Here is a 20397-nt window from a genome sequence, read left to right as displayed (position 1 = left end):
GCGCACCCCCTAGTCGTGGCGACGCTAGGCCTGAAGGGGGGAGATGGGCCCTGGCGTGTGTTTCAGGGATGCTTCTAAATAAAATCGAGGCCGGGTGTGAATAAAAATCAGCTTCAGCCACCCAAAAATAAATATTTTTCTGTGATGCCCAAACGACAAGGGGACTCGGGGAAGGCGCAGCCCGGGCTGGCCTGCGGCCCAGCTGCTGCCCTGCCGAGGGCAATGGAAATAGGAATTACAGAGCCACCGCGCCAGCCCCAAACCTCGCAAGAGCGGTAAAAGCTGCGTTCCTGATGAGCTGCAGGGTGCTAGGTGGGCACACGGTTGCGCAGAGCAGCTCATCTCTCTTTGTAAAATCAGGAAAATCTAAAATATACAACAAAACTTAAGTCCTGGAGCTGTTCTTTACACTCAGGCAAAGAGGGTGTTGGGTGTGACGTCTCAGCACAGGGGAGTCAAGCTTGAGAAAAACTCCTGCTTTATCTTCGCAATCAGCTACTGGTCAGTGCCAGGAATCACGCTAAAAATCAAACCCAGCCCTAGAGAAACAGCTAGATGAAATTTAAGCTCTCATTTTAAAAAATCAAATCCCTCAAAAAGAGAACTGTGGCATGTTCTTCCAGAGAACTGGAATTGCACAAAGATGTTTTCTCTCCCAGTACTGGAATACCACACATTTATGTATTAGCAGTGCCTTTAACAGTGAATGTTAGTAACTTCTCACTCAAATTATTAAATGTATTCCACATCGTATCTGTCACCAATATCTTGCAGCAGGCAATTCCCTATTTATCAGAATATACAACTTAATTTTTATTAAAATATACAGGCACATTTGTTCATAGATGTCAAAACGAAGGCATTATTTCCTACATAACGCAAATAATAAGATGCAATTCTGCACACAAAGCAAAACCTCAGAAATAAGCAAAACAGCACGCGGAGTCTTCATGGGTTTCTCACGAAACGTCACAGGTGTCAGTCGGGCAGAACTAACAGTGCTCTGCTGTAACCGAATTACACAAACCCAGGATCCATTTCCAGATTGGATTATGTATGACGAAGCAAGCAAAGGGTGCAACACAGGAACACTTCCTTAAAGGATTATGGTTGCAAAGAAGCCATTCCTGCATTCCCAGAATTCTGATACGACCACAGCAGACTGGGAACACAGGGTGGAGATGAGGAGGAGGAGGGGGAAAACACATAGAGCCTGCGCTTTTTTTGTGCAACAGCCTAAGGAATAATGCCTGCAGACGGCTGCTGTCAGCACTGCACAGAGAGGCAGGTCTCTTATCAGAATCTTTTATTATCTCATTTAGGCTGTTTTGAGGCTTAAATATGAAAATGTACAAAATTACTGGAGTTTAGAGACAGTATTAGTTATTTCAAAATTATTGTATAGAAGCAAAGAAGTAGGAGGAGCAAGGTTTTACTCCTGTCACATACAAGTGGGTTCAGTTCATTTTGGTTTCTTAGAAGTGTCCAGGGAAGTCTTTGAGAGCTGCATTTATCAAACCTAAGAGTAAGCTCTCTGTGTTTTCTGCCACTGGATCTTCTGGAACTCCAGCAAACATTTTAAGAATGATCTGAACGCAGAACTGACAGTATTTCCACAGACAGACACAAAACTATTGTTCAGAAACACAAGATATTTACTGCAAGAGCACATGCTTCAGCTTCTATAAGAAGCATTCAGGCATCCTCTGATGGTATTCCAGTAGAGACTTGCTTGCATGTAAACATCCGTCCTCACTCTTAAGCAAACAGAAGAAATATTTTTCTCCCCCCTGCCCCTATCTTCATCCTTCTGTTCTTTAGTACGGACATAGATGTCAGCCCCAGCTCACGAGTAGTCTGTCGTTAATTCAGCTTTTGGAAACAGTCTGCAATTTGCTGCCAGTTTTATCTTCTTTAACTTTCTTTTTCTCCTTAATATTTTCCTTTGTAGTTTTCCTACAAGAAACACATTGGAGACCAAGACGCTTGAACACCATACATGAAGAGCAGCGACACAGACATCAGTTGTTCTATATCCCATCGGTGCGGCTGAACACAAATCCTTCAGCAGCCACACTCCAACGCGTGGGTAATGCTGTTCTTTATGACCACTTCTGCTACACGCCCGTCTGCTACGAGCTCCAGTCACTACCGCTTGAGACCTCGTGCCAGAGGAGGAGCAGACAGGGCCTGTGAAAGGACAGCTCCTCTCAAGTCTTGCTTTAAGGCTGGTGGTTTAAACTCAGCTTGCTATTACCCAATACATGGCACCACACGAGGCCAACTGGTGGCCTTAACCCACTTTCCAGTGGACAGGTATCGACACTACAACTTCATTACGCCTGTGTGGTCCATCCAAACAAGTTATTGGTTATCTTGGAAGAAGGTGGCTGGGCCTTTTCTGGCTTATCTCTTCTCAAGAGAAAAAAAAAAAACAAAAAAAACCAAAACCCAAACTACTTACATTTTTCTTTTGGCTTTTTTTAAGAAGCACTGAGGGGTGGTACAAATGGATTCTCTTCTCAATGGCTTCTTAATTAATTTCTTCTTTTGTTTGCTGAGGACGACATTTAGTGAAGAAGGATTAAATTCCTTTAAAGGGCAAAAATTAGTATTTCAAGTAAATAAAACAGATAATGAAAACCTTTATTGGTTGTTACAGATTTATGAGTCTGAACATATTTCCAGTATTTAAGGTAAGGATTCTTTTTGTTTCCATATTTGTCCAAAAACTACCACCTCCCACCTTATCTAAAATTCTTTTTGCAGCTAAACTGCAACTGTGTGGCACACAGCTAGACATTCTGTAACCCTGGCACCCCTAGCACTGCACATGTGGACTTTTAATACGCGGAAACAACCTGGTCAATTATCCAAACGTACCTTTGCAGTTTGGGCAAGTGTTTTATGTAGTCTGGCACGGGACAGCCAGCTCGCTGAATAACACTGGCTATACTGGAAAAGACAAGAGGGAAGAGATTAACTCTGGCAGCGAGTGCTCGGACAATAGACAAGCATCTTCTCTGGAAAAAAGCAATCCCTAACAATGGGGGTTTTGTGCTTTTTTTTTTTTTTTTTTTGAGGCGCGTAGTACCAGACAGAACCGTATGGTCCAGCAGTACACTACACAAAACACAAAAATCATTTTTGCTATGCCACGTTTCCAATTTACCTCCGTAATAAAGGTTTATCATCTTCTGTAAAGAAAGTGACAGCTTTTCCTGTGTGTCCTGCTCTTCCAGTACGACCTGTCAAACACAAATTTTGCAGCGAGGACAGATTTTACTATAAATACTTCCCTTCATTCTATTCCTCTTCACTGCCCCAGCATACTACCAAGCAGCCAGTCCCCAAAGATTGTTCCTATTGAGTGTAAGCATAGCTACATCTGAAACATCTAAATATTAAAGGTTCACAGAAACCTGACAGAAAAAGTAACACAGTTTTAGTAAAAGTTGAGCCCAGATATAAACTGACTTAAGCAATGTAGAAGCTGGTGCTGCAGCACCAGAGGAAGCTTGGTTTCAGGTTTTTTGCTCATGCACGAGAGCATCAACATTAAAGATCTAGGAAATGAGAAAAAGGACATCATTTGTGAACAATCACTCACCTATCCGGTGGATGTATTCCACTGCACTCGTTGGCAAATCATAATTGATGACCATATTCACTCCTTTGAAGTCGATCCCTCGAGCTAGTAAGGCTGAGCAGATGAGCACCCAAATCTTCCCAGCTCTGAAACTGCGTACTACGTTATCTCTCTACGAAAACAGAAGAAAGAAATTTGGAAACAGCCTAATTAGCAATTTGAGAAAGGAAATTAACTTGTTTCCATGAAGTTGTCATGATGTTAATTAATAAAACTAAACCTCTAAACCAAAACCTGCAGTAATTTACCCTCAAAGTTACCTGAAGTTACATTCCAAAACTCTTGCTTTTATCTTTTTTTCTATAAAGTGGTTCTTGCAAAGAAATTATAGCCTCCTACCTGTTGCTGAGTTTTGTCTGCATGGATAACATCCACATTGATGCCTTCATAAATAAGTTCATGGAAAAGCTCTTTAGCTCTCTCAATAGACTGTACAAAAACAAGGACCGGAGGAGCAAAACCCTGCAAAAGAACAAGCTTGTCTAAGGTTCAAGTCCTTCTCCTACCATTGCTGGTTGCATACACTGAGCTACTCAAGAGACTTAACCAACTTCAGTATTTTACTTCTCAGAGGACCTTTTTTTTGTGACTAGTCAAGTCTTTGGAGGTCAGAACTAAGAAAGTTCAGCTCTGTTGCCTTTGATGGAACAGTTCCTAACTTAGGCATCAGGCTGCACTTTAGTCCATGGAAATGAGATTTATTTTTTTTTCCCCACCCAGTAAGCACAGCGTGCTCAATCTCGCTAACGTACCTTTTTAACAAGCTCTCGCATTGCCGTTAGCTTTCCTGTCTCAGATCCAACAAACAACAGCTCTTGCTCCACTGTCTCTGCCGCAGAGTTTCTAAAATGAGAAATCCAACAAAAGCATGCTGCTGGTTGTATTTTTTATTTTTTATATGTATTTTATATATATATATATATATATATATACATGTTTAGATAAAAGTAAGAACTTTCCCTTTAAGGTAATAATAATTCTTTTGTACAACTTTTGTGCACTAGAGATTTATTACATTCCAGGATCTTAGCGTCCCTTTTTAGCCAGTAGTTGAGAGTACTTTTTCTGAGAACATCTACTGTTATTTTGTCTCCGAAATAGAGCTCTTTCCTCTTTCATGGCATTTTTCATGCCTTTCTGTGTAGAATATATTTGAGAAAACACATCAGTGGAAGTTACTAGCTGCAGTGGACTATTTACTATTTTTTCCCTTATTCTAATTGTCTTCTTTGCTCTTTTCCAATTTTCAGGGATTTCTGAGCTTGCTCAGATAAGTCCAGGAAAAATGAAAGAATTCATGTACTTTATGTCTAGCAAAACAAAATCTTAGAATCATAGAATGCTAGGGGTTGGAAGGGACCTTGAAAGATCATCTAGTCCAATCCCCCTGCCACAGAAGGATCCCCTAGGGCAGCCACACAGGAACAACCTCTCTAGGCAGCCTGTTCCAGTGCTCTGTCACCCTCACAGTAAAGAAGTTTCTCCTCATGTTGAGGTGGAACTTCCTATGTTCTAACTTAAACTTATTATTTCTTGTTCTGTTGCTGGGCACCGCTGAAAAGAGGTTGTCTCCTTCCTCTTGATCACTACTTCTCAGATATTTATATATGTTAATAAGGTTCCCTCTCAGCCATCTCCTTTCAAGGCTAAACAGCCCCAGTTCTCTCAGTCTCTCTTCATAGGAGAGATGTTCAAGTCCTTTAATCATCCTCACAGCTCTCCGTTGGACTCTCTCCAGTAGATCCCTGTCTCAATTGAATTGGGGAGCCCAAAACTTTGCTCAAGGCTTATAACTCAGCTTTCCACTAGTGCTAAATCATCCCAAACCTTGAAAGAGGGCAGGCATTCTATAGCATTCAATCCTCTTAAAGTTTTCTGGCAGAGTAATTAGTTTCAGCTGACCATAGTTATATCCCCTTTCCTGCAAAGACACCAAAACCCTGTGTGAGCTGCTCTGCCCACAGACACCTTAACTCTCACTGTCCCGGCTGCCAGACACTGTCTCTGCCAGTGGCAAAAGCTTGTCATGACACAGTTTATATAATTTAAGTAGGGAAATTTGCAATTATTACGCGTGAGAAGTTTTGAACCAGTGGTTAGGCGACTAAAGTCCTCTCTTCATCAGACTGTGCAGTGTGGACCTTGGATGCTTTGCCACACTGCCTTTGAGACTCGACGTGACTTTGAATAGATGACTTTGGATATGGAAATGTAGCAGCATGTTACAAAGAGCAGAAATGGGTTTGCCTACCTTTGCCAGTTTTGATAGTGCATTTTGTAAAGTGACCTCTTGTGTGCGAGTAATTGGACTCAAGCTACGAATGAATCTCTACACATTAGTACACTGCAATGACGTGGCAATGACTTTCTGACACTACTAACCTCGTTCCTATTTGAATTCATGACCCAGAACTGAGAGGTTGTGTATGTCACTACCAATCCTCCCAGTCATTCAGGCATAAGGCTTCATAACGCTGACCACTACCGTTCTTTTCACAGGTAGTTAAGAAATAAATTTTACGTGTTTTCTCTGTTGCTTTAAGATATCTCCCTCGCTTTTGCATATGGCATTTTAAAACTTTGTGTTAGAGAACTTTCAAAATCTAACTTTTTAGAGATCACTGATGGTTGAATTTTCTCATGGATCCCATCAGAAAAGGAGTTTCTGGACCATTACACATCCTTTCCATCGTATTTTTAAATTCAAAGTCTGTAAAGTTTCAGTGTTCATTAAAAAGTCTGGAGGTTTGTGGAAAATTTGCCAGATGCCCAATGGTAAAAGCAAGGATTCTGGAAGGTTGTGTGAGACTGCTTTGCCCAGAGAGATGTGAGTAGAGAGACCCTGTGCCTACTCAAGAAATCATGCTACAGGGATGTTCTCAATCACTTCCTCTGCAGACTTTGCTTTATATAATGCTTAAATATTCAGCAAGCCAAGCCTCAAATTTGATACTGTTTTAAGTGAATGATCAAACCACAGCTATAAGAAGTCTTGTAGGTTTTTTAAACCAATTATTTTTCATTTCTGAATTACAAAATAGAGAAAATACTTTACCCACCAACAGTGAGTAAAGCTTTTGGAGAATGGGGCTGTCATACAGGGTAAAATTCCTCATGTAGAAAATCTTTTTGATCCCAGCTCTCCAACAGTTGGTTCAACTGCACTAATCACTGAAGCTGGAATTCAGAGGGGGCACCTGCACCTAGTTCCCTGCCTTTTTGGAAGAAAAGCCTTACTTATCCTCTCCCTTTTTCAGGTTTTGAAAGACAGACGTGTTTCACTTAAGATGATGGCTCAGTATGTATTCCTGGAGGATGTAGTCCTCTTTGCAAGCATGGATCTGGATTCAGTGAGGGACTAGGAATTCAGTCCTACAGCACTACTTTTGGCTTTTTTCCCACCAATTGGCTTACGCTGACCTTCCCCAGAGGGCAGACTCCATTTTTAGGTGTCTAATTCTCCCGTCATTATTTGGCACAGCCTGTGTGCAAATCGTTATGCCTAATAATTAGATACTGCAGTGCTCAGGGTTGTGACACAAGACTTTCTGAATCATTAATATTATGCCTCTGCTGTAATTCTTTCCCCTTCCTAAGGCTGTGTGTCATGCTCAGCGAAATGCTGTGGTATGTCAGACATCAGCGTGGAAGCATTGTAAAAGTTCCCTTTTCAGTCATGATTTCTGTTTTGCAAGTAAGAGTTCCTTCTGCTATTCTACCAAGTAGTGAATTCCCCAAACCAGTGATTCCTGAACATTTTGAACCACACACCAGCTTTCTGTGAATTACTGCGAACCTTTAGAATAACGCTGTTAATTGAAAACACTATAAAAGCGATATACTGCAGATCATTTATCCTGGCCTTGCAGGCTGTGTTTTTGGACCTCTGGAGGTAAAAAATACCTAAGCAAGTAAAGCTCCTCCTGACCAGCACTCTGACCATAGCTGAAAGATTATATCCTGAGTCACTCTCTCCAGCTTGACCTCAAGGTCCATAACAGTATAAAAAAACCCCAGTCTCTGCCTGTCTCCATTTCAGGTATACTTATATCCAATATATTTATCTTCCTGTTCCTCAAAATCAGTCAGGAACTCTAACCAGTATCTGACAACTCACACGCTTAATTTTGCCTATGCCATCACTGAAAATTTTGTCCTTGGATTTAAATTTCTGCTCAATCTTCTGGTTCAAACTGTGTTTCTTTTATCTCTACAACAACAGGCACAATTTAACGAGGACTGCCAAACCCTCTCCTTTTTATGCATTTTCAATTAGTTTTGCTGCTCAGTAAATATAAATCTTTTTTTAGGGGCCTTTTTACAGCAAGTCTTCTGTCCTTTTCTGCAGTCAGGTTTGTTGTTTTCAGTGTGTTGAACAGTGATTTCCATATTTTTCTTCTTGACCATTATAGGTACTTTCTGGTTTGTGCCCCCATTATAACTGCACAGCTTTTGAGGATGCAGCAGTCATCCAGAGAGAAGCTAGTCAATACTGCAAACCTGGCACAAAAAAGATTATAAAGCTCAGAGTATTGCTTCTCCATGAAGTGGGCTGAGGCTGTGTGACAATTGCCCCCTAGGTCCCCACTGATTTTCATTTCTGCACAGAAGTTGTTTGTCTATGGAACGGGTAAAGAAATGACCTGCTGGCCTTGAGCTGCTACATAGTAGAAGAGGCTGCAGGTCAGTTCTGCACCCACTTAATCTCCAGAAGTTACTTCTGCTCTCCTGTTAGAGGTGGGAGTTAGTGTCTCATTATTGCAGGGACTTTTAAACCGATTTTTAGCCCAGAAATTTAACACACTGGGTCATTGTAGTCTGAAAATCAGAGATGTTAATTTTTTTCAAGAGTAATTTTTTCAAAAGTAATTTCTTTAAGTGAAGTGTAACTTCTGATTGGGATTGAATTCTGGCCTCTCCACTTGCAGCAGTAGTTTTGCTTGTTGCAGTAAGGGTTTCTTTTATAAATATCTGCTTTCAGCTGTAAGTATCTGATGTTCACAATCTGGTTCACAGCCTATATCTGATTGCAGAGGAGATGCCACCAATGCTGGTGTTAATTCAATTTCTTGTGATGATAAGGCACATTACTTAATGAGGTAATTTGCATAATTCCTGTTAATTTATCTTTTGCGAGAGACCTCCCTATTTTCTTCCATGCCTTTTCAGAATATGCTCTGCTCTCACACTTGTACTGGTCCCTTGCACTCCATCTGCTACCACACTAGATGTTCTCCTTGATGCCGTGCCTCTCTTTTCAGGACCTTGCTTTCTGCCATGGAAGAGGTTCCTTACAGCCAGCTGGGAAGAAGGGGAGGATGTAAGTAGGGCATGAACTTACTCCACTAGCACAGCCAAAATACACAGCAGTAGGACAAACCATTCTCATCTCCCTCATTTCCATACACAGGACTCCTTCTAGCACTACAAAAACTGAACTAATAATTTTCATAGAAAGTATAAAAATATTTCAAGCATCTGAGACTCAGTAATCACATGGCCTTATTACTGGGATTCCTGTCGCTGGCTTTTCCTCTGGTGCATTTTAGGTCATCCTTCACTGTGCTGGTAAACTTAAGTCTGTGAGATCTCAGAGCTACTTGTGCTGGAGAGCAAAGATCCATTCTGAGTGTTAGACAGCTAAAAAGCCATTAAACTGTTTTTTATCTCTTTCAATGTAGGGCAAATTTTTGGTTGTAAATATTAGGAGAGTTTTCCAGTTTTTCTTTTTACTCAGAACTGTACCATTACAAGCTTATATGTCAGAGAGCAATTCAAGCCCTCCCTCCAGGCCTTTCTTTCTTTAATGTGCTCATCAGTATTAACCGCTAAATGCATTTGCCTTAGGAGCTAGAAGATCTCTAATTTCTATTAGCAACATTAATAAGTGGGCATACAGGTATTTAGCTGGTCTGCTCCTCCTCAGGAGTGGGAAGAAATGGAGAAGAAAGCCACAGGAGGTCAACTCTTACAAGAAAGAAAATAAAAGAAAATTAATGGAAGCTTCTTAGGACATAAGGCAGCAATTCCAATAATCAGAATACAGTTGAACAGTACTTTTTCCTTCAGATTTTTTATTACTCCACTTTGCTTTTCCCCTCTTCTCCCCAGCATAAAAATGTTCCATCTGTCTGGAAACCTCTGATCCTTTCAGTCATAGGAACTACTGTCAGTGAGCGGCTGAGGGAACTGGGTTTGTTTAGTCTAGGGAAGAGGAGACTGAGAGGAGACCTTATTGCCCTCTACAACTACCTAAAAGGAGGTTGTAGCGAGTCTGGTGTTGGTCTCTTCTCTCAAATTAGTAATGATAGGACGAGGGGGAATGGCCTCAAGTTGCACCAGGGGAGGTTTAGATTAGATATTAGGAAGAGATTCTTCACTGAGAGGGTAGTTAGGCACTGGAACAGGCTGCCCAGGGAGGTGGTGGAGTCACCATCCCTGGAGGTGTTTAAAGAACGAATAGATGTGGCGCTTGAGGATATGGTGTAGTGGTTAGAGAAATGCTGGGAAAAAGGTTGGACTTGATGACCCTGGAGGTCCTTTCCAACCATAATGATTCTGTGATTCTGTCATTCTGTCATTCGGCTTCAAATTTCAGTTTGTAAGATCATGGCCTTTGGGATCCTGCCTTCATCTAAATCTGTGTATCACCACATGTGTAACATGAGGATAACCTCACAGAGCAAGCGCAGAATGGAAGGTCTAAGGGAAGAGAAGAAAGAGGTGGACGTGGTTCCTCAGGAATTAATATAGACAGCCATGCATGTGGTCCTCCTGCTCAGCAATGCTGTTCTGTGAAGGTTTGGTGAGGGATCCAGTGGATGCATCAGTCACCTTTGCAAGAGATTTATCAGCTTTATCTCAGTGGCGTAGGCCCCAGACCAGGACTTCATACCATCAGCTCAGAGGGTGACAGAAGAGACATGTAATCCAGTGGCTTTACCTCCAGTTTGTTTGCTACTCAGTGCTCTGGTACCCCACCGGGAGAGGGGCACTGCCTCTGCTCTGAGGAGAGGACGGCCCAGCACCCTCAGCAGACAACAGGGACCACATTTTAGGGTATGATTGCTGGTGACAGGAAAACAGTGACTCAGCTCATGTGCATTCGTTCTGTCTTTCTGACATGGTAATTATACAGCTATAAAAAATGTGTGATCAAACAAAACCAGTCAATATGGTTATTTTTCCTGAAATATACAGTTCATCAGCGTGCATGAATGAAAAAGTGCTGCCGAATTCCTGTTAGTACAAGTGTTTGCTACAATAAGAAGGGTAAGCTCTAGTGTTGGAGAAACACTAAAGGCAATCAAAACTTCATGACAGTCCAAGTAATTGATGCATTTGTAGCTAAGGGACTGAGTAGATTTACTTAATCCTTAAAAAACCCCCACCTTAAGTAGTTTATAAACCTGTATAATGTATTATTTGAAAAATAAATCAGAATGTGACGTAAAACAACAAGTATAATAAACGCCATTGTTCTTCCAAAAATCTTTTGGACATGTCAGATGTAATTACATTGATATTTATTTTATTCTATTCCCATAAAAGGGATGAATTTGTGGAGGTCATGTACTGCATTATATCTAGCCCTTTTTACTCAGCTGAGCTGTTATGCAAGAAATGCATTAGGGCTACAGGGCAGCTCTTGCCAAAGGGCGAGTGGCACCATAAAAAAAAGAACACTTAGCAGTGGAGACTTCATTAAAATATTTCTCTCTTCCTTTTACAGACTTTTGTTGGAGTAAAAATCCTGCTATTAGACAGTCATGGACGCTATTTTTTGGTGTCCTAGTCATTCAAGGTCTCAGGGTAGCAGTCACGGAAGCCTAAGACAATCTTTTTAGTCCTTCTTCTATGAGGAATGCCCTTAAACCCCATTCCATATCCTATCTGCAGTGTTTGAGGAGGGTAAGAGCAGCTTAAGAAGAAAGAGAAAGGTATTTTCCCAGCTGAAGCCAGTGTAAATGCAACGTATGTGCCCTTACATGTACTGTCTGATCTTATTCATTGAATTTGCAAGAGCAGGATTAGACCTCTAATACTCTTTCAAATCAGCAGGAGGTGGATTAGGGCTAAACGTACTGATAACAACTTGATTTCTTCAAAAACAATCTGCACATGAGTTTTCCGGTTTTAAATGCAAAAAAAAAAGTTTGTAAGCACTATAAGAAACTACTTTTGAGTTGGAATTCACTAGGAGGATAATTCCATAATGACCAACAATTATAAATCTGTCTAATGAGTGCTCTTTAAGCTCTGGAGATAGTGTCTCCTTTGACTTCTAGTATAAAACTATATAAACTATTAAGCAGAGTTTTGAAATCAGTATGACGGGGAACCTAAAAGAGGGCTCTTTAATGAAGACAGCTTTCGAGGTAGTTAACCAAATCTTTTGCTGTGACACAGCACTACATGAACACTGTAAACTAAATTTTAACCTCATTTACACCAAGGAATCCTCACTGGAGTTGATGGGCCAGTACCACAGAAAAAGGGGTGGTGAATTTAAGTCTGAATGTCAACATCTGATATCTGGAGTCTTTCAAATAAGATAGAGAGTAAGCTTCCTGTTGTTGGTGGTGAGGATTTATTACTGTTGCGTTGCTAATAATGTGTACTTACAGACAGGGATAAATGTGCCTATGCTCCAAAAACCTTAGCAGAGCTTATAGAGACAGGCGATAAAGCTGAAATGGAGAAAAACCTGAACAGAAGTATATATTGTTGCTTGTATGATTTTTGAGAATGTTGTTTTGTAATGCTCCTTTTTTGCAGTAAGAATGGTAGGACACATGATGTATGGTTGTATAGAGCTTCACTTCACTTCACCTCCCTTTGGAAAGCTATCTGAGGTAACTGAATCAGAGAGCTCTCAATTCTCCATTCATCGTTCAGCCATTTCCAGACTTTAGGGTAACTTCTTTTTCATCATCATCTGAAAGCCTAGGTACACTCACGTGCTGTACCTACAGAAAGCTAAAAAGCAGAAGAGATGAATCTCAGCCCATACATTTATGCTTTCAGAAGCAATATTCAAGAGGTTCAGAGACCAATGATGGTGCTGTATAGGAGATCCTCAGACTCCCCTTCCAGTTGCCAAGATCAAAAATGATTCTTCTCAATAGATCAGTAAATATTTAGAGAAATAAAAACTCTCTTTTTCCCCTGAGATGAACAGAATACCTCAGCTGTTCTTCTTTTTTTTTTCTCTTTATTTGACTGTGCTTACCTGTCAGTGATGTGTACTTGAGCATGTACATTAGTCACCTTTGGCCAGACTTTTAGGGAGTCAAGTAAATCATATATTTGCTTTTTATTAAAAAATCTGGTAGTTGTGGTTGGAGTATCTAATGCCTGCTGTTAGAAATGATGCTTCTGACTTTTTTTGGCTTATAGCTGAGTTGACAGGTCATTTCTAGTCTAAGGATATTCTACTTTTTTATTGATATTTTTTATTATTACTCTGCCTTAAGCAATGGAATATATACTTCAATATTTTGTGTACTTGGTCTATTAAGATACACATGCTCTTCTGCCTTTCCTTTTCATTTTATATGCTCATACATTTTTATGATACTACTCTAAAGGATTATCTGTAAATCAGATCATGCTCAAGTTTTGTATTAGTATGTGCTAAATATTATAGAGAAACTGTTCAAACCTACTTAACACACCAGACAAGAAACTCTTTACTGTGAGGCATCTTACTGTGCATTTCATAGGTCTCTAATCTCCACTAGCCTGAATAAACAACCACAACCCACACAGAGCAGCTAAACCCAGGACTGGATTGCTTACTGAGGCAGAAAAAATAATAATAATGTTTCTGCAAGCTGATTTAGCAAAGTCAACAGAAAATTATATACATCAGTAATGTGTTGTCCAGAGATTGAAGTACTTTCTTCTTTTACTTGCCAAAATGATATTTAAAACAGAATACAACATAAAGCTCAGCTTCACGCACAAGAGCAGCCTGTATGCTCAACGCTCAGCTCAAATGATATCCTCCAGCAAACAAAACTTCAGTGAAATGCAATGAGACTTAAGCATTTGGAACAATTATTCTAGGCTGAAAATATTATGCAATGGGATTTCCTTCATGAACTGAGATGCTAGGCTCTGTGAGTGCCGTTTATTTTACAAAACGGACCCACAGCCAGCTCCGAGAAATGGAAAACTATGATGTGAGCTAAAAGACACCAAACGAGGCTTCTGGAGCTTTTCAATAGCTTATTGTCATATCCAGTAGGAACATAGGTGTGCTGCCCATGTTGATGTAAGGAATGGCACAATTGCTGGGGCCCGCAGGTTTGGCAAACCAGAACTGCCTGCAGAAGGTAAGGCTGCAAGTTAGAGTAGTTTGTGTGTCCTTTAGATACAGGCACATTGCTAACGAGTCTTCAGTCCAGCAAATCCAGGAAGCATTTTCACCAAAAAGCCATATAAAATACCAAGCTGGAGGGAAAGAATGGCATAAGGGAGCAGATGGAGTGCTATTCCAGTCTCTACCAGCGGCTTACTGTGTGAAATGGGTCATGCTTCTGTAGGCCACATTCATGCTGTCCACTGTGGCATGTAAGGTAATGGAAACTACCCACCCAACAGCACCCGAATGAGGCATTACAACAGGTAATGTGAATGTCGTACCAGAGCCCTTCTATTCTACTATATCAGTACTTGGGCAGTAGGAATACTAAGGAAAGTGGGAGCCTGCTAATGGGTATGAGACTGAGTATCAAAGGACAGAGAAAAGGCTAAGATACTCAATGTCTTCAGTGACATGTTCTTCATTGCCACAGTGCCTTTGCAGAGAAAAGCCTGCATGTCTGGATGGGCAAGCTGAACACGAGCCAGCAGTATGTTCTTCCTAACTACAAGTGGAGCTCCATTACCAGGAGTTTATCTATCAGGGTCAGTAAAGTTATTACAGACCTCTATTCAGCAATCATGAGACTGCATCTGGTGTGCTATGTCTGTTTTTGGAATACCTGTTGCAAGGGATACATTGGTAAACAGCCAAGACACCCAGGCTGTGGTGTCTCTGCCCTCAGATGTATTTGGAATTTGACTGGATAGGGCATGAGCAGTGTGACCTAACTTCCAAATCAGCCCTGTTTCAAATAGGCAACCTTCAAAGCCATTTTTTTTCTACATTTTTTTTCCACATTATAATTACATAATGAGCCAGCAGTTCTTAACAGCAGGTGGACTCTCAGCACTCTCCTTACATTGAAGTACCATGAGATACGTAGTTTGAATATAGTTCTTTGAACTTACATATTCCCCTCCTTCCCTTGACCACTCTTGTGTTTGAGTTGCTGTGAAGTTTGAGGGACATAATCGGCAGGAAAAACAGTCTTGTTCTTACAGAGTGAACATGGAGCAGCTAGTTATGCCCACTGGGGATACTGCACAAAAAATTATAAAAACTCATTGAGGCTGAAAAAAGTGAAATTTTATCCTAGCAAGGCAGGTAATGTGCCCAGTTAGCATCAATAATGTATCTTCACTTTTGCTCAGTGTCATTATTAATTTTCCCCTCACCTCCACAAAAAATAAGAACAGTTATTGTTCAGCAATCAGAGACTATTGATTGGACTAATAGCATTTGTGAATTATTACCCTGTTTTTTTCTTGCTCCAGACTGATTTTCCTAGTGACACAGTGCTCACATCATGACTGGCTGTTAAAAATGAATTACTGAACTCCCCTTGATTTTATTTCTCATTTAATTGTAAGCCTTCTTCTTCAGCTTTGCTATAGCTCAACACATATTTTATAACTATATTTATTTACATTGTGTATCATAAGATTTTAATGCATTTTCTCTAAAGAATCTCTGCACTACTGGATATTGCAAGTGTTTACAAAAAGGTCTATTAAAAAATGCAGCCAGGCCTTCATTTTTGGTAAATTAGAATTTGTGCAAAGCATTAGAAGACAACCAAGTTTGCATCCGCAGTCTACACAAGATCCAAATGGACTTACCCGGGCCCATTTCCACCTAAACGTAGCTAAATTCTGCTTCTAATGCCACTTTTGGGATATGGATACAATACAGTCATATTTATACAGCACTGGGTCAGGAACACCTAAAATGGCTTGCCTAGAATGTATCTGGACATCACTGAGAACCCAAAATATGGTGGGTTAACCTTGACTGGCTGCCAGATGCCCACTCACCCTCTCTCCCACTCCTGCTCCTCAATGGGACAGGGGGAGAAAATACAATTAAAAGCTCATGGGTCAAGATGGGGCAGGGATTCTTTTACTTCCTCACCTTGAGCAGTGCACGGAGATGACAAATGGGGGTTGTGGTCAGTTCATAACATTTTGACTCTGCCATTCTCTCTGCGTCATGTTTTTCCCTGCTCCAGTGTGGGGTCCCCCCAAGTGATACTCTCCTTCATGAACTGCCCCAATATGGGTTCTTCCCATGGGCTGCAGTTCTTCAAGAACTAGTTCAGCATAGGTCTGCTTCATGGGGGCACAGTCCATGGTGGAACAGACTGCTCCAGTGTGGGTGCCTCATAAGCCACAGCTGCTGCCAGAAGGCTTCTCCTGTGTGGCTTTACACAGGCTACAGCTTCCTTCAGGTCATCTCCATCTGCTGTGGCATGGAGTCCTCCATGAGCTGCAGTATGGATATCTGCTCGAGCATGATCCCCATGGGCTGCAGGGAGACAATCTACTTCATCATGGTCTTCTCCAAGGACTGCAGGGAAATTTCTGCCCTGGTGCCTACATTGCCTCCTCCCCCTTCGTTTCTGACCTTGGTGTCTGCAGGGCTGACGTTTTTCTCACTCCTCTCTCACAGCTCCTGTGCACCATTCTTCACTCTTTCTGAAATAACATTATCACAGAGGCATCACCAGCATTGCTGATGGGCTCAGCTTTGGGCTACAGTGGGTCTGTTTTGGAGCTAGCTGAAACTATCCCTGTTTGACATGGGGGCAGCTTCTGGTGTCTTCTCACCCCTTCTGGCAGCTTCTCACCCCTGCAGCTTCCCCTCTGCCCCATCCTGTTGTCAAAATCTTGCCATGTGGACATGTTGATCAGCCCCAGAACTGGTTCAGCTGGAACCCTCGTAACCAGAACAGAGCTTACCATCAGCAGGTGAATTGTCCCACCCCGATCCATGACTTTCTGTTGCACTGGGGCCTTCCATTACCTCTGAAGGGGCTATGGACTCCTGGTCTGCATCAGTCCTGAAGTAGGAGGTTTTTCTGCATCTGACATACCGCAGCTCTGCATTACAGCAGCTGATGTCAAGTAGATTGTTTGTCGATGCTTCTTACTGTGCTCTGTTCAGTCTTGCCCTGAAGTGGTATAACTGTGAGCATTCACAGTGAGGATTCAGATGAACAAAAAATAGACTAGAAATTTGCTATAGAAGACTGGACTAGATTCTTTTCAGTCCCATTCAGAATGACTAAAACTGTTGGCTAAATAACAGCTTGCCAAATACTTCTGAACTACTTGTCTTTTTGTTGCTTCCATGCCCCTGAGAAGAAAGCTCAGAGATCAACGCCCACATGTGGGGCGGCCTTACAGACAATCTCTGAATTTCGGAAGAAGAGTAAGTCTGAAAGAAGAGCTGAAATAGATTATTTCTTTTATTCAATACATACAAAAAAAAAAATAGACCTGGAAGATAGGAGATCAGCCAGGGCCATCTTCACTGGCTCTGAAGCCTGCCTTAACTGGATGCAGCAAAGGTTTTCAACGCCTTCCCTGATGATAACCACTCATCCCCCCAAAAAAGCCATTATCTGCTCATCTCTAAATTAACTCTCACTAAATAGCACAGATGCTCTATACTCTCACCTACTGATCAGACTGTCACAAATAAACCAGGAGAAATGGTCTCCAATCCTGACTATGAGCTGACACTTCCCAGTTTGGCCTCAGGTCTGGATGGCGAGTAGATTTTTTTTTCTTTTCGTCCTCTGGACCATAAACCTGCTGCCTTGTTTCTTAGTTCTCTTAGTTTCTTAATTGTCATCAGGCGGTTTGACTAAATTTCTCAATTTTAAAACCTGCCTGCTGAGAAATCACATGCACTATGGTAACCATTGCCTCTGATAGCATTTATGGTACTCTGAAACAATGGAACACCACCAGGCTGGTGTGTTCAGGGAACAAAACTTGCTGAGGATAATGGACGTTATCATGCCTTCTTCTGCACAAGATAAGAATATCCACATTACTCTAAAAGCTTTCAGAATAGAAGATAACACTTAGCTTATTTTCCCTCAATAATTTATTTACACATGCACGATACACACATTTGCCCCTTATCACATAAATACGTACAAACACAAGGAAATAAACAGAAACAAGCAGTTTTATCTCTGGTATTGGGAAGAAAAGAAGAGATATAGTTATTGTTCTTCCTGCTTCAGAAAACCAGAGAGACACCCAAAGTCTGTGAAAATAAGAATCATTCAGAAGGAAAAGAGAGTAGAAGAAATGTAATATATATTTAATACAAATCATAGGGATTTCAGCTAGATTTTCAACTCCCAAAATGTGTTTGTATGTCCGCCAGAAATAAATATTTTCTTTTGACTGATAAACTGAACTAACTTGACATGAAAGCAGATATTCCTCTGAAAGGAAAACACGGACACCAAAGTGTCACTCTGAGGAGAACTAGGCTCTCAGGATACCCAGTCAAATGTGTAATTTGCTGATGGGTAAACTCATTTGGTGGACCTGTTATCTTTTATCTGATACTGTGCTTTTCTGCTCATGAGTAGGCATATCTTATTCTTTTTTTGCACTCCCAACCTTGGATACATGACAGGCTGCCCAAAATGACTGCACAGGTGCTTTCATAATTTCTTTCAAAAGGGATGGCTGCTCAGGAAAAATGGGATTATGAAACAACTCAGCCTCTCTCCTACCTTTAACATGGAGGGTGCCAAAATTAATGGTTCCCTCTGCCCCTTCTCCCCTCCAAAAGCCATTACTAGTCAGAGATCTTTAAGACTCAGGAGGTATAAAACCAGGCTTGCTGGTCGAGGCTAAGCAGACCCCAGCTGGCACAGCACTGGCCACTTTCTCTGCTGTTCCCTTTCTTCTGGGCTATTCTAGTCCTCTCCATCCAGGTGCTCCCATCATACCTTGCCTGCTCTATATTAAAAGAATTCCCTGATGTTCCTTTTTAATGAATCTTCAGCTGACTAAGGTTCATTCAGATGCCTTTGAGAGGCATCTTGATTTTGCAGAGTTACTCCAGTGTTACTCCAGTCTGTGCTGGCAAGACCTGCAGCCCATCCATGTGCGTACACAGTTGAGGGGTCACAGGCTCATACAGTGTCATACAATGAGGCTGTAACTCCTTCCTCTGGCAATGGGAAATGTTGGTGCTGGGATGACTCAATTACCTTCCTGCGTTTGCTGGAAACACTTTGAGAATGTGGGGAAAAAAAAAAAAAGGGCAGCTGATGTGAGATCTGATCCACGCCCTTCAACCTCTTTATTTTTTTTTTATTTTTTTTTTCCCCAGTAACTCGAGGCTGCATTTGCCTGCACTTGTTTTGTCTTTGCCTGAGTGTTTTCAGTTTCATGCCTGGTTGCCTGCCTACCTGAGCACCGCTGAGAGCGTGTTTTTCTCTGTGAAAGGAATGCATATGTTTGCCTGCCTGCTTGAACCAGGAACTATTTCTAGGGGGAAAAAGAACAATTGCTGTTGAATTACAGGCAGGCACTTCTTTCTGAAAATTGTTCTTCTTGTAGACAACAGCTGAGGTTCACTGAGGTGAATGCAAGGATATGTAATGTATTTTTTACCCTCTCCAGCCTGTCCATTTTTTCTTTTTTAGGTAAGGAAGGAATGCAATTTCTTACACACAGAGAAGGGATTGTTTGGCCACCCGTAGGGTTAGAAGGAATAAAGTTGTGAATGGAAAATTCTGGATCCTGCCATAATCTCAGTTGCAAATTTTTCCTTTTTTATGCTGGATAAGACAGTCTCATCAAGAAAAGTGAGGTTACAGCTGTTTTCCATGGCTGCAGCTCCCCACAGCTGACTTTTACCCTCAAAGGCCTTGAATGTGATCTGTGTCAAGGGTAATTTAAAGAAACCTTTTTTTCAGTTTGGAGTAAAATGGGTTTATGATTCTACCAAGAGAGCTGCAGCAAAAGGCATTGTGTATTCCTTCTAGTTTTGTGTTATGTTTTTGCCTGTATGAGTACATGAAATCAAAAGTTCCAGCACTACTTCCTAAAGGCAGACATTGAACAGCACATTATTTTTCATCTGCAAAACACTGCCAAGAAAGTGGGAAACAACAGGGAGAAAAAACATAACCTATGTTACTGCAAAAACTTAAATCATGGCTGAAACTAAAACCTTCTCAATCACGTATGTACCTAAACCATGCTATTCTGAGAAAAGGAAATAGGCAAATCCAGGCAACTAGGAGCCATATCACTATATTTCTTTAAAAAATCCACTGTACAGCCTTACATGTAAATTCTGTAAATAAGTTCAATACAAAACCAATACAAAATATATGGTTGGTTTTATGAAAGCCTGAATTTTTTCTGTGATTAGAACTGCATGGTTAAGAATGGCAAATAGTATTGAAGGTTCTCTCTTTATTTATTTATTTAGGAATTCACCTAGAGGAATTGTTTCTTCTCCTTTTTATTCAGTTATCTTTTCTGGTATTATCTTCTCTTTCCCCGGTCAATGAAAACTCTGATCATTTCAATTTACTTCCAGGTTTATGCCC

The 20397-nt window shown here is 41.1% G+C and overlaps 1 protein-coding gene across 1 annotated transcript; it reads right to left on the bottom strand.

The window, feature by feature from the left end:
• Positions 1-1868: 1868 nt before the first annotated feature.
• Positions 1869-4492, bottom strand: LOC104271175 (probable ATP-dependent RNA helicase DDX52; the record flags this gene model as incomplete). Its single annotated transcript, XM_009865773.1, has 7 exons — positions 1869-1956; positions 2465-2557; positions 2884-2955; positions 3173-3248; positions 3611-3761; positions 3989-4111; positions 4402-4492. Coding segments are annotated over 7 exons (694 nt in total), but the record flags the coding sequence as incomplete, so codon positions are not given.
• Positions 4493-20397: the final 15905 nt, after the last annotated feature.

The sequence above is a fragment of the Apaloderma vittatum genome, unplaced genomic scaffold, assembly GCF_000703405.1.
Source record: "Apaloderma vittatum isolate BGI_N311 unplaced genomic scaffold, ASM70340v1 scaffold9983, whole genome shotgun sequence".
NCBI lineage: Eukaryota > Metazoa > Chordata > Aves > Trogoniformes > Trogonidae > Apaloderma > Apaloderma vittatum.
The sequence above is the reverse complement of the archived record's forward strand: the minus strand, read 5'-3'. Positions and strand labels throughout refer to the sequence as shown.